The sequence below is a fragment of the Dermacentor albipictus genome, chromosome 1 (assembly GCF_038994185.2).
Source record: "Dermacentor albipictus isolate Rhodes 1998 colony chromosome 1, USDA_Dalb.pri_finalv2, whole genome shotgun sequence".
NCBI classification, from domain to species: domain Eukaryota; kingdom Metazoa; phylum Arthropoda; class Arachnida; order Ixodida; family Ixodidae; genus Dermacentor; species Dermacentor albipictus.
In genome coordinates this window covers 167,445,050-167,459,715 of record NC_091821.1, presented here as the reverse complement: position 1 = coordinate 167,459,715, position 14,666 = coordinate 167,445,050, and the positions used below count along the sequence as shown (strand labels likewise).

At 48.6% G+C, this 14,666-nt stretch overlaps 1 protein-coding gene across 4 annotated transcripts in view; it reads left to right on the top strand.

Moving 5' to 3' along the window:
* The window catches only part of bsk (mitogen-activated protein kinase dJNK), a 124,336-nt gene that overhangs the window by 97,643 nt on the left and 12,027 nt on the right, over positions 1-14,666 (top strand). For 2 of the 4 annotated variants that reach the window (XM_070528905.1, XM_070528907.1), the window contains exon 11: positions 1,819-1,908. In XM_070528905.1, the coding sequence (XP_070385006.1) occupies positions 1,819-1,908 (90 nt within the window). Of the gene's footprint in view, positions 1-1,818; positions 1,909-2,615; positions 2,665-14,666 lie in introns of all 4 variants that reach the window. The other 2 variants (XM_070528911.1, XM_070528909.1) reach the window with 2 other exon arrangements.

The following is a 14,666-nucleotide window of genomic DNA, read 5'->3' as shown; positions in this document are numbered from 1 at the left end:
TACATGCATGCACCCGGTATCTCCTGTCACAGTACAAGCACCGATATACCTAATAATACTGTCTTTGCCTGTGCATGGCCGCACCCAAGAAATTTGGGTCTAAATTTATGAGAAAAATAAGTGCGCTCTTTATGAGAATAATGGTGTGTGTGTGTGTGTGTGTGCTGTGTGTGTGTGTGTGTGTGTGTGTGTGTGTGTGTGTGTGTGATTTCTGTTTGTAACTAACTTCTCACATGCATAGAAGGGAAGTAGGGTTGTCTAATGATGTTGCACATCTTTTTAGGCAGGCCACTAAAACAACTTTTTAACCTTGAATACAGAGCTTTTTTTTTTTCACAATAAATTGAACATTTTTTTTTTTCCAAGTGGTCTGCTGAACCTTCAACAGTTTAAATATTTTTCAGTTGTACTTTGTTGAGTTGGGCTACTGTTTTTCTTTCCATTCTGGATTTTCTTAATGTTGTGTGGAAAAAAAATAACTTTCCAATTTTACGCGTTTTTGCCGATGCCGAAAGCACTCGACTTATTCCAAGATTTAAAACATTGACTGTTTCGGCCGTCGCATCACTTCATTGGCTTGCCATACCCACCATTTCAACAACTGTATCACACAACATACATTTGCAATAAAACGTTGGTTGGAGTCCTCTAGCTCAGCTGGACAAGAAAAATAAAGTCTCCCCAAAATGCAAGAAAACTTTCGCTAACGAAAGTAAACGGGGAGAACGAGTTTACAACTTCTTCAAACACATAAAAAAAATTTCAGTTGTATCTGGGATCATCAAAAGAACATTGGTTGCTTTGGTGTGGAATAAACCATTCATATTTTCTAAGTGCAGAATGTCCAGTAACTTAAATAGCATTCTTTTTTTCTTTAATAGTTGGAGGTCTATTGCCAGTACTTTCTCAATGTGTCTTTTTGTGTGCCATCTGCTTGAGTTGCTCATTGTGTTTCATGATAAACCAACCCTGTGTTTCATGATAAACCAACCCACCCAACAATCATGATAGCTTGCTGTGTAATGTGCACACAGAATCGTTAAGTGCATTAAAAAGCCCTCTGCTTAAGATCTGAGAATGAGCCACTAATAGGGTGATATCTGGCACAATTAAAACTAAATCTATTAGTCTCTGCTGGGTTCCAAGTTAGATTCGAATACCCAGTAATGAAAAAGCAGATGAATGTGGACCAAAGGCTGCACGTAGTCACTAAAGCAACAATGCAATTAAAGGCAGTCTTCAAGCTATTTACCAAGTTCTCTTATCAAAATGGCAGTGTGAATGGGACTTGAGACTGACTCAATCAATTTCCCAACCAGACAGGCAATTCTGTCGAAATGTTTAGCTTCATGAATGGGACTTATAAGATAATCTTGTGAAACCTCTCCTTGGTCAAAGGAAAATGTGCCGCTGCTGCCAAGAGCATTTGATTAAAGTGGTTCTATGCAGTGCATCTATTTATAGGACACACCCATCTAAAGCACAACTATTTATTGAGGAAAGAAACACCAACACATATGCAATGAATGCCTATAACTGCTTAATTCACATTTTAATTGCAAGTTATGATATTGAAAAATAGAGGAAGTACTTTCATGAATAATACAGACAATGCATTATAATGTTACATGAAAATGCACTTGTTTCATAGGCCAACATATGCAAGCAATGAAACTTATATATTGCTTGTATAACTTTATGTCAGAATTTGTCATGTTTTATGGCTGGCACATCACAGCCCTGGTTGCTTTTGTGACATAAAACTAAGAAAGCTTGCAGTGTAGTGAATGCCTTGTTTTATTATTTATGTATTTGCAGAATTGATATACAAGGAAGTCCTTGAGTATGAGCAGACTCACAACAGCCTTGGAACTCCTGGTCGCAATGCTTTGCATGGCTCCTCACAAGGTGTGGTACAAAATACTGCAACATAACGGCAATGTAAAACCTAGGCATGCTACTAGGAGTACAGTTAAAACTCGATCTAACGAAACCCGATTTTACGAAGTTCACGATCTAGCGAAGAAATTTACATTCCCAAGCAGGTACCCATGGGGTTCAATGTTGTCATCAACCCAAATTAACAAAGCAAACTTGGCCGAACTCGATTTAATGAAGTTTTTCCTGAAGTAAATGGGTAAAAAAAAAGCGGTGATTTCTTTCCAATTTTGACACAGACAGGTTCTTCTTCGAGCATGCGCTCTAAAGCTGTCGCGTTAAAACACCTAAGTGCCATGGTCACATCCCTAGCTTTATTTTGATGAGGCTGCACGCCGTACCCATGTACAAACAGCTGACTCAACACTAACTAGATTGGGTTGGTGGTGGTTGCTTTCATTATATCATGGTTTATGCAACAGATGGCTGGATTAGGGGTAAATACAATGCTGCAGTAGCTTCTTCATGTCGCTATATTATAATTTTAGATTCCGAAGCACCAAAAAATTCCTTTTTCGATTTTACGAACTTCCCAATTTAATGCAATAATTCGAGCGTGGTCATCACTTTGTTAAATCGAGTTTCAACTGTATTTGCATTTTAAAAGCACAGTACCTTAATTCAGAATTCCAACAGTGCTAGCAGCAGCCCTTGTAACAGCTTCTTTTTTATTTCAGCACTTGGTACATGAAGAAGTGAAAAAGCATATCCTTTTTTTTTTTTTAGGTCAGTGGATTGAGTTTTAGTGTATTGAGCAGTTGATTTCTTGCTTGCTGTGGTAGCTCACTGGTAAAGCATTCTGCAGCTAAGCATGAGGTTGTGGGTTCACTTCCTGGCAGCATTGGCTGAATATGATAAATGTGTGAAAATGTGTGTGCCATCACTTCTGTGTGCATTAAAGAACTCCAGGTAGTCAAAATTAATCTGCAGTCCTTCCACTATGGCATCTCAGTAGTCCCAGTGTTGCCTTGGAAAGTTAAAGGTGTCCTGAACTACTCATTGGGCTTGGTGAAAAAAACACAGTTCACAGATAACGTACACTGCTATGAACATTGTGTCCAAAATTTGCCGTTGTGCGTGGTGCATGAAGCTTGCAATTGGAGTGCTAAGTCACACTTTTTTTCAAACACTCTTTTCAACGGAAGGCTGCTCCTCTTTTGGATGCTTTATGTTATATCATATTCCCATACGCGGCTGTTATTGGCCAATAGCCAACATAAATCAAGAGTGTTTGGATCAGTGCACTTCTTTCTACTGTTACTGCATGTATTTATTGATGCTGTTTAATAAACAGACTGAAGTAAGTGAAAGTCTGTTTTCGAATTTCAATAAGAATTACGTACTTCCGGAAGTAACAGACTTTATTGTCTGCTCATGCTCGGCCGCGGCCACCCTCGTAGGAAATATACTTTAGCCACCCTGCTTACCGGTGTTGTAGCAGTCGGGTCTCATTAATTTCAAACACCGTGAAATACTACAGAAGCACCCAGTTTCGCACAGGTGCCCAGTATTAACATTTCCGAAACTTAAGAATTCTGAAAATTATATGTTAAGTGCCCACCTCCTCCTAACTGCCAGCATCAGCCGAAACATTCACCTCACTGCAGTTGCCATGAGAGCTTGAAGGAGTAATGAGGGGGATATTCACTTCTTTGCAGGGGAAAGGGAAAGACCGTGCTCAGCGAAAAGTCATTCATGGTCATTCCTAATTCTTGTGCCCTTTGTCTTCGTTTCTACAGCAAATGTACAATTAACTTCATGTAAAAATGGTTGGATGACAACTGAAAAATGTCTCGAGTGGCTCAGCTGCACTTGGGGTCTCAACACTAACGATATTCGCCGGTTACTCATCATCGACCAAAACGAAAGCTGTTGTCGACACCAGTACTGACATTGCAAATATATATATATTACAGTAGAACCCTGCTGTTACGTTCTTCACTGCTGCGTTTTCCCGGCTGCTACGTCGTTTTCATTCGGTCCCAGCGTAGCATCCATAGGATCCAGTGTATAAGGAACCCCCCTGTTACGTAGTAGCTGTGAAAACGTTCCCGCATGTTACGTCGCAACTTAGCACCGCGAACCCGCCTGGGCGAAAGTAGGCAACGCGCTCCAACCGCCATTTTGGCTTTTGACAAGTTTTGGCTGGGCTTGGCCGGGCTTGGCTATGGAACTGGCTGCAAGCCGCACGCCAGTTCGAGTGGCCATTCGTGAAAAATGCTCTCACTATCATCACTGCGATTACGGTCACCGCATGGTTGTTGGACGGGTCGACTCACGGAGGAAGAAAACTCAGGAGAGGCCCTGACGTCACTCTTTGTGCAGCTAAAGTGAAACCGGAAGTTGGCATTGCTCGTAGCGTTGCTCCGCCTATCGGGCCAGTCTCCTCTCTTGTTTACATTTCTCCCACGCCGCGCTGCGCACAACCGGGCTGCTCGGACGCGCGCGCTCCGCAGCAATACTAAACAATCGTTAGCACGTTAGCATGATTACGCCAAAGAGAGCAAAATTTCCCGCGGATATTCCTTCGTCCATTGCCGTGGCGCAGTGACAACGAGGAGCACGAGCCGCATGATGCAGGGGAGTTGCCAAATCCTAGCTTTGGAGAAGCCGTCGCGGCTCTGGACCTCCTCCGCAGGTACGTCGCACCTCACAGCGACGCTGACAGCAATGCGGCCTTCCAGGCTATTGAGAAACATGTGATTTCTAGCGAGCGAAAGAAACGGCAAGCCACCATTCTGGACTTTTTTAAAATCCGCCGCACACTTTGTGGAAATAAATTGTCTATACAGTGAAACCTCATTAAACCGTAGTCGGCCGGAGCTCGGAAAAAGTACGTACTAAACGGTAGTACTGTTTAAGCGAAATAGCATGAGATCGCCCACTTACCTGTCGAAAACGGAACTCAGAGAGAGTGCGATGAAAGGGGAAAAAACATGCAGTATTTATTCACTTCGCGGGACATAAGTGTTATTTTCATTTGATGTCGCGGCGGCCTAGCACGACGACAGCGGCCTCAAACTTACTGAAGCTGCGTGCCAGCTTCTCAGCCAGCCCCCCTCCTCTCGGCAAACATTCGCACGGCAGATTCCTCGTTGGTGTTACGTATTCTCCGTGCACGCGCGCAGTAGTGCTGCATAAGTCCCGGGGCGCCTTTTTCATTGCCGGGTGCCGGACTTCGGAAAACTTTTCGTTTGGAATAGTTACGTTATCGCGCCCCTGTTCTCCTTGCGACGATCGCATTCATGAGGCTGACGTAACGCGCAGCTTCTGCCACTGTCGGGCCTGAATAGCCCGTGCTGTCGCTTTCCGTGTCGTCCTCATCACTGTCGCTAGTTGACACTTCGGCAGCAACAGCGGCAACGATGGTGAAAAGTCGAACCTCGTAGCCGACATATCTCTTCGCGGTTGCAGCAGCGCTGCCGAGCAACTTCGCATTCCAAATGCCACACACTGTAGTCAACAGCAGATCCATGTCGCGGGCCAGCGCCGACTTCTTCGTGTCACGTTCGGCAACACGGACGATGTCTAATTTTTCTTCTATGCTGAGCACCCGGCGTCTTTTTTATCCTAGCTTCGGAATGACGCGAGTCCTCGCTTGCACGACGCCACAACGCTCTCTGGCACGGCGTCCATGCGGCGTCGAAATGATGTTGATGTTGATGCGGCTTCACGTGCAAACGCACAGGGTGCTTGGAGGCCGTTGTACCAATCTCTGAGGCTTGTTGTTCTGCCGGGCCGACCGATGGAGAAGATGCACCGCCGTGTTTGCGCGACGAAAAGTGGAAACGCTACGTTTTAACCGATGCGTACGCAATAAGCTGGTACGGTTTATGCGGATACAAAATACATTATGTTCAATGGCCGCTGAGTCGGGGAATTGACTTTACTACTTTTAAACCGAAACTACTGTTTAAGCGGGTACGGTTTAACGAGGTTTTACTGTAGTTGAAGCTGCACTTTTTTTCATTCATTTTCGGAGCTTTGCTCACTTAGAACTGAGGTGAAACAGCGCGAAAAAGACGAGGACACAAGGAAACAAATACCACAGACAAGCGCTTGTCTGTGGTATTTGTTTCCTTGTGTCCTCGTCTTTTTCGCGCTGTTTCACCTCAGTTCTAAGTATGAACCAACTAGCCCTCATCAAGATCTTACTAATGCAAATTTCCTCACTGTTGCGTTTTCCTGGCTGTTATGTTTTTTTTCCCCCGGTCCGGTGAGAAACGTATAAACGGGGTTCCACTGTATTACGATATCATCGAGCAGTGCTCCAGAAACGAGCCGCCGCGAGAACGACGATGATTTCATCACGGAACTCAGAAGTGGTCGGCACATCGAGCTTGTCACCATGCCTCCCGGTGACGCGCCCACCTCTGCAACGGCTTCGGCTTGTCCCACTGCTCCAATCGTCACGGTCACCCCACATCGCGACCCAGGTGTTCTCCGGCCTGGAGGGCCAAGATGTTGACAACTGGATCAAACTCTATGAACATGGCAGTGCTAATAACAGGTGGAACCCAACGATTATGCTCGCCAATGTCACCAAACGCATGACGATGAGATAACCAGTTGGGACAATTTCAAAGAGAAGCTACGGGAACTGTTCGGCGACCCCATTGGGCGCAAGGCTGCCGCGAGAAAGGCTCTTGCGTCTCGTGTTCAGTTATCTATGGAGCCGTACGTTTCCTACATCCTCGACGTCTTAGCTCTATGCCGCAAAGCTGACGATACTATGTCCGAAGCCGATAAAGTGTCACATATTCTAAAAGGCATTGCTGACGACGCTTTCAATTTGCTTGTTTTTGGCAACTTCTTGACTATCGACGCCATCATCAAAGAATGCCGTTGCCTTGAACAAGCTATGTGCCGCCGTATCACACACCACATCACGCGGCTACCCAACACTGCTGCTACGTCGACATGTGAGGGTCGACCACGTCAGACCACCACCTGTGACGTCACCCGTATTGTTCGCCGCGAACTCGAGGCCACCTGTTTGCCAGCTTTCTCCACGACGCCTCCCGATCCGCCAGCAACCACCATTGCGATGATCCAGGCCGTCGTCCGACAGGAATTTGAGAACATGGGTCTGAACTCCTTGTGTTCCACGTCTCAACCCAGCGTCCCCCGTTCTCTAGCGGCCTTCCTCGTCCTCGGCAGTCCTCTTCCGCCATATCTCGCCGAAACCCGTCCGATTGGCGTACCCCTGATGACCGGCCGATCTGCTTCCACTGCTGTCGCATCGGCCACGTCGCTTGTCACTGCCGCAACCGATGGCCACCACTTCCTCGGACATACATCGCCGCTTATTCCCGCACCTTTGGACCTTCCGTTCCCTATACCACCCGCCATGAATCCACTGCCGCTGATGCTCCTGCTCCGAACCTTCGGTACAGCCGCTCGCCCTCACCTCGACGCCATCAGTCTCGTTCGCCCCAACCACGTCGCTTCTCTTCGCCACCTATCGCCTCCCGGATCCAGCCGGAAAACTAGGCACTGCAGCTTCTGGAGGTGAAGCTCCGTTGTCGACCCTGCCCTCAAATCCTCTGCTCACGTTACCCACAAACCGAAACGTCCTTGACATTGACGTTGATGGCTATCCTGTTATGGCACTCATCGATACAGGAGCACATCTTTCAATTATGAGTGCTGCCTTCCAACGACGACTGAACAAGCTCCTCACCCCAGTGTCGGCACGTGTCCGCGTTGCGGATGGCGGTACTGTGCCTATCATCAGCATGTGTACGGCACGCGTCAGCATCCCCGGCTGCCACACTCCTGTCCTCTTCACCGTAATTGCTCATTGCCCCCACGACCTCTTTCACGGCCTCGATTTTCTCTCCACACATTTTGCTCTTATTGACTGCTCTTCCAGTACCCTTCGCCTTGAGTTGCCGATGCTCGCAGAACCTTCTGACGCACCCCACTGCCGCTTACGTCCCACCGGCTTTCTTCGCCTGCAGCGAAAGTCAATAGCCTACATTGAACTGTTGTCTTTCCTACCAGTTCCTGATGGCGAGTACCTAGTCACTCCTCTGCCCGACATTCCAAGAAGGTATGACGTCACAGTGCCTCACAGTATACTTAATATTGCTGGGAACCGCACTCACATGCCTGTCTGTAACTTTGGATTGGCAAAGCAAATTCTACTGCAAGGTATTTGCCTTGCCACCGTTGATTGTCTCGGTGACCTGTACGTGGCAGCGTTATCGACCGATGGTTCTCGCGAGCTTAGCAGGCCCCTCGCGCCAGCCTTGGGTGCCGATCCCAATATAAAGAAAATGGTTGCGACGGACCTGTCCTCGGCGCAGGCTGAAGAGCTTTGCCAAGTATTGTCTTACCGAGATGTTTTCAACATCGACGATCGCCCTTTAGGCCAGACGCTCGCGGTCAAGCATCGGATTCTTACTGGCGATGCTACGCCTATTCACCGACGACCGTATCGAGTTTCTGCATCGGAACGCCGATTAATTCAAAACAGTCAACAAAATGCTTGATAAAAACATCATTGAGCCTTCTTCGAGTCCCTGGGCGTCACCTGTGCTGTTGGTTAAGAAGGACGGCACGTGGCGCTTCTGTGTAGACTACCGTCATCTGAACAACATTGCTAGGAGGGACGTCTACCCACTCCCACGTATAGACGACGCCCTTGACTGCCTGCACGGTTCCAGCTATTTCTCGTCTATTGATCTCCGTTCGGGATACTGGCAGATTGCTGTTGATGATATGGACAGAGAAAAAACTGCGTTCATCACACCTGATGGCCTATACTAATTTAAAGTAATGCTACTTGGATTATGCAACGCCCCTGCCACCTTCGAGCGTATGATGGACTCCTTGCTCCAAGGTTTCAAATGGTCCACATGCCTCTGCTACCTCGACGACGTCATCGTCTTCTCGCCAATGGTCAACTCTCACCTTGAACGTCTCACAACTATACTTGATGTATTTCGAAAGGCGAAGCTGCAACTTAACTCGTCCAAATGTCGTTTTGGCCACTGTCAAATTACTCTTCTGGGCCATCTCGTTGACACTTCCGGAGTACAGCCTGATCCCGACAAAACTTTCACTGTCAGAGAGTTTCCGGTTCCGAAGACAGCCGCAGACGTTCGAAGTTTTGTAGGGCTATGCTCGTACTTTCGTCGTTTTATTCAAGATTTTGCGGCAATTGCTAGACCCCTCACTAATCTTTTGAAGAAAGGCGTACAATTCTCGTGGGGTACTGCAGAAGCTGCCACCTTCTCTCGTCTCGTTACTCTTCTCTCCTCACCACCCATTCTCGCCCACTTCGACCCTGATGCCCCTACAGAATTGTGTACAGATGCCAGTGGTCATGGCGTAGGTGCAGTCTTAGCCCAGCGTCAGCGTGGCCAGGATCGCGTTATTGCTTATGCGAGCCGCCTCCTCACACCATCGGAGCGCAACTATTCCATTACGGAACGAGAATGCCTTCCATGGTTTGGAAGGTATTCCATTCCATCATTACCTTCAAAAAAAAAAAAAATTCCATCATTACCTTTACGGTCGCCCTTTTTCCGTAGTCACTGACCATCATGCTCTCTGCTGGCTCTCTTCGCTAAAAGATCCTATAGGCCGGCTTGGTCGATGGGCTTTGAGGCTACAAGAATTTTCATTTTCCGTGGTGTACAAGTCTGGCCGCCTGCACCAAGATGCTGACAGCTTGTCGCGTTACCCTGTTGACCACTCTGACTCCAATATTGCCAGTGCTTCTTGCGTATTCTCTGTATCACAGCTGCTTCATTTCGCCGACGAGCAACGCCGTGACGCCTACATCAGAGCACTCATCGACCATTTTGAGCACTCTCCGGCAAATGCTAGTCTACGCCTCTCCGTCCTCCGCGACAGTACTCTGTACCGTCGTAACCTTCATCCGGACGGCTCTGAGTTCCTACTTGTAATACCTAAACACCTCCCCTCCACCATTATAGAAGAGCTCCACGACGCACCAACGGCAGGACATCTCGGCGTATCTCGAACCTGTGACCGTGTACGTCGCCGTTTTTTCTGGCCGGGTCTTGCCCGTTCCGTATGACGTCACGTCGCCGCTTGTGAAGTTTGCCAACTGTGAACGGTCGGGAGGCAGGGAACAAAGTGTGTTCATTATCAGACAAGGGGCTGCATATATAGGGACAGATACAAATATGAGCATGCGCACTTCGTACCGTAAGGGCACGTGTTAACATGACAGTGCGCATACTCACATCTTCTTTCTTTTCGAAGAGAAAACGAATATGAGAACTAAGAATTTACAAATTCGCATGTCAGGGACCTAATGCTGCGGTCTCTCTGGCAGGGGGTAACGTTGTGGTGGTCTACGCAGACCGTTACTTCTACGAAGGGTGTCTTCAGGTTGTAGCTCCGCCACCTGGTCAGGCTGGGATACTGACTCCGCAGAAACTGTAGCTTCAGGGTCCGACGTAGGTTGCATTTATTTGGAACTGAGATGCTCCCTGGTGCGCCGCAGCTCTTGTCCACTGTCTGTAAGCAGGTTGTACGACCGAGGTGTGCCTGCAGGGCCCACAACCACAGCTGGCGACCAGGTTCTGCGTATGGTGTCGTACACTGATGCTGGAGACCCACTACGAAGAAGGGGTAGACGCTTGGCCGTCCGGTTGTAGAAGATCCGCTGCTTTTCTCTTATTTCCTGGAGGCGATTGTGAACGGCTTGTGGTGGCACAGTCTGCCTTTCAAGGTGCTGGGGAAGAACCGGCAACTGCGTCCTTGTTTGGCGACCCATCAACCTTTGAACGGGCGACTTCAGTTGCTCGTCCCTTGGCATGTTTCGCCACTCCAGCAGGGCGCTGTAAAATTCGATAGTTGCGAAAGGACACTTCGTTAGCAGTTTTTTCGCCTCCTGCACTGCACGCTCCGCCATGCCGTTACCACGAGGATAGTACGGGCTTGAAGTTACGCGGGCAATTCCGAGCTGCGCAGCAAAAGAGCGGAAGCACGCGCTGTTGAAAGGTGGGCCGTTATCACTGCACAGCTTTGCCGGGATTCCATGAGTTGCGAAGACGAGCATGCACACATTGTTTACCGCTGTCGCTGTTGTATGACGTAGCTTTTGAATCTCGAAAAAGGAGTAGAAATCCATGAGGATTAGGTAGGACTGGTCATCGTAGTGGAAAATATCAAGTCCTACTACTTGCCATGGCAGGCCTGGTATCTCGTGGCTAAGCATAGGCAGTCTAGTGTTCCTGCGCTTGTACTTTTCGCACGCTGCGCTAGAGCTAAAGCACTACAATGTCTTTGGCTTTACTCGGTTTATGGTATTGACACCTGTTTGGGGTGTTGTAGGGCCTTGCGCATGCGCTGCTGAGCTCGTCGCTTCGCCGGCCAGTCGACGCTGGCACAGTACTGGTAATGAACTTCGACGCGCATAATTTCCGGTCGCTTGGCCGGAGGAATGACTATTTTGTTGCTTCTGAGAAGCAGGCCTTCCTCAACATGCAGTTCGTTGCGGTAACACCCGTATGGACGCAGGGCATGCGGCACATGATTTTTCATTTCCGGCCATTCTGTGCTCGAGTAACGGCGCAGTTCAGCCATACTGGCGCCTTTGTTAGTTTCGTGCCGAATACTCTCGAGCTGCTGGTCTGACACAGGAAGCGAAGAAATAACAATGGCTTGAAATTGTTCTGTCTCGTTGGTTAGTTCCGTAGCACTCGGGAAGCGAGAAAGCGCATCAGCTAGAAATAACGCCTTGCCTGGTTTGAACGTGACCTTGATTGGGAATCTTTGCAAAACAAGCCTCATGCACTGCAATCGTAGCGGGCATTCACAAAGTGGCTTTTTGAATATAGATTCCAGAGGCCTGTGATCCAACTCGTCGGTGACCTCTGACTGCCTGAAGATATAATCTTGAAATTTTGAGCAACCATGAACAATTGCTAATGTTTCCTTCTCGATCTGCGCGTAGCGCTGCTGTGCTTCCGTTAGCGAACGGGATGACTAGGCAACTGGCTGCCCATCCTGTAGAGGAACGGCTCCTACGCCGTGCTGACTGGCGTCTACTGACAAGGTCAATGGTTTTTGTTGATTAAAATAGGCAAGGACTTGCGCCTTTGTGAGGGTCGATCGAAGTTGACGAAAGCTGTTTTCTTGCTGGTCCGTCCAGACCCACGCGGCGTCCTTTTTTAACAACTCGCGAAGCGGCGCTGACAACGTGGATATGTTATGGACAAACCGAGCCACGAAGTTGATCATGCTGAGAAAAACTTGCAGTTGCTTACGGTTTTGTGGTGGCGGGACTTGCACGATGTCTTCGACTCTGCTCGGGTCCAGGCACAGCCCCTCTGGAGTCGGAATGTGGCCCATGTAGTGGACTCTGGGCTGGAGGAAATTGCACTTGTTCTTATTGAGCTTCAGGTTGTGTTGTCTACACCGGGACAGCAAAGCTACTAAATTTCTGTCATGTTGCACTGGTGACTGTCCCCAAACCAATATGTCCTCCATAACGACGTCAACGCCCCTCAAGCCCTCTAGTACCTGGTGCATCACCGGCTAAAAAATCCCCGGTGGGGAAGCGATGCCGAACGGCATGCGCAGGAATCTGTATCGCCCCTAGGGCGTGCTCATAGTGCATAAGCGGGAGCTCGGCTCGTCCAACTTTATCTGCCAGAATCCTGACGATGCACCCAGAGTAGAAAAGAATTTCGCTCCATGCAGTCGCGGTAGGATATCTTCTAACGTCGGCATGTGGTAGTGCTCTCTTAGAAGTGCCTTACTCAAGTCAGATGGGTCCAAGCATATGCATACTTTTTCTTTCTTTACTACCACAACCATGCGACTAGACCAGGAAGTTGGTTCTGTTACCTTAGCAACGACGCTGTTGCGCTCCATCCGGTCCAGCTCAGCTCGGACGCGCTCCTGAAGGGCGATGGCGATTCGTCGCGCTGGCTTGATGACGCCTCGAGCTTCAGGTTTCAGCTCCATGTGGTAGGCTATGTCTTTGATTTCTCCCAGCCCCTGGAAAACATCTCGAAATCTTTCCAGTATTTCGTTAGTTTCCAAGGTGTCCACGGTGTTTATGCGGCCAATCAGCCCTAAGCGTTCAGCCACCTTGCCACTCAATTTAATAGGAACCGCTTGTTTCACGATAAAGAATAGCGCCGTGGTAGACTGCATTGTACTGGCGACCTGAAGCTCCATCTTCTTCGTTGCCTTTTCTATGTGCCCGAAAAACGACCGTAGCGTAGAGCAGCAGTCTTGTGCTGGCTTCGTAGTTATGTTTCTGAGTGTCACTTCGGGCATGACGCAACAGTTGGCTCCGGTATCAATTTTGCAGCATATGGCGGAACCTGCGATGTCGACAGTCGCTGACCAGCGGTCGTGGCCATCAATTGCATTGAATTCGAGGGTTTGAAGAAAATAGCCCTCGTCCTCTGCCATTTCGACCTGTTTTATCTTACATGCTTGGCCCCTCGGTCTCGCTTCTGGTTGACGACACGCCCGCGCGAAGTGGTTTCGGCCACCACACTTGTTACAGCGCTTGCCTTGCGCAGGGCACTTTGCTTTTCCGTGTGTGTAAGAGCAGTTTGAGCAAATTCCGAGGCTTGCGTTTGATTTCATAGCATGTAAGGTGGCCTCATCGGTTGCGCTTACTTCTGCCTCCCTGATCTCGTTAAAGTGCTCCTTCGCTTGTTCCCTTGCTCGGCATATTTCCACTGTTTTGGCATACGACGGATTTTCAGACAGAAGTTTCTGCTGCAGGTCCTTGTCTCTAACTCCTAGAATTATTCGACTGCGCAGTAATCTGTCCTCCAGTTATCCGAATTCGCACAAGCGAGCAAGAGTTCGGATATCGATCAGCCACTCGTTAAAAGATTCGCCCTCACGTTGATCTCGGGAGCCGAAACGAAACTCGTTGAACGTTAAATTCTTCACAGGTTTGTAGTGGGCCTCGAATTTTTCAATACGCTCATCGAGGTCTTGCTTTTCGTCCTCATTTGCGAATTTGAAGGTATAGAACACTTGCCTTGCTTCTTCACCAACTGTCACAAGAAATGTTGCTGCCTGAACTTCTTTAGGCTGCTTCCTTAGTCCGGTTGCTGTAGAAAATAGCGTAAACTCAATTTTTCAGATGATCCAGTTCTGGTGAGCGTCACCCGTACTTTCCAGTGGCTTTGGCGGTGGTAGAACCGTCGATGCCATACTTCTTTCTCTGGAGTGTACTAGGGGTGCAGCTGTACGAGGGGGCGGGGAAGAACAGCGGTGAACGCGGCTTGCGAAACGCGTCGCCGCCCCACTTCTGACACCATGTGAACGGTCGGGAGGCAGGGAACAAAGTGTGTTTATTGTCAGACAAGGGGCTGCATATATAGGGGCAGATACAAATATGAGCATGCGCACTTCGTATCGTAAGGGCACGTGTTAACATGACAGTGCGCATACTTACACCAACGATGCAAGATGCCTTCCCAGCTCCCCGCTGGTTACCTGCAGTCCCTCGACATTCCTGCCGAGCCCTTTCATCGTGTTGGCTTAGACCTTCTCGGCCCATTTCCGGAATCTACATCAGGGAACAAGTGGGTTGCAGTCGCAGTGGACTACGCGACCCACTACGCCGTAACCCATGCTCTTCCGATCAGTTGCGCAACTGATGTTGCGGACTTCCTCCTACATGATATTATTTTGATGCATGGTGCTCCGCGTCAATTGCCAACAGACCGTGGCCGTACGTTTTTGGCCAAAGTCATCGACGACAT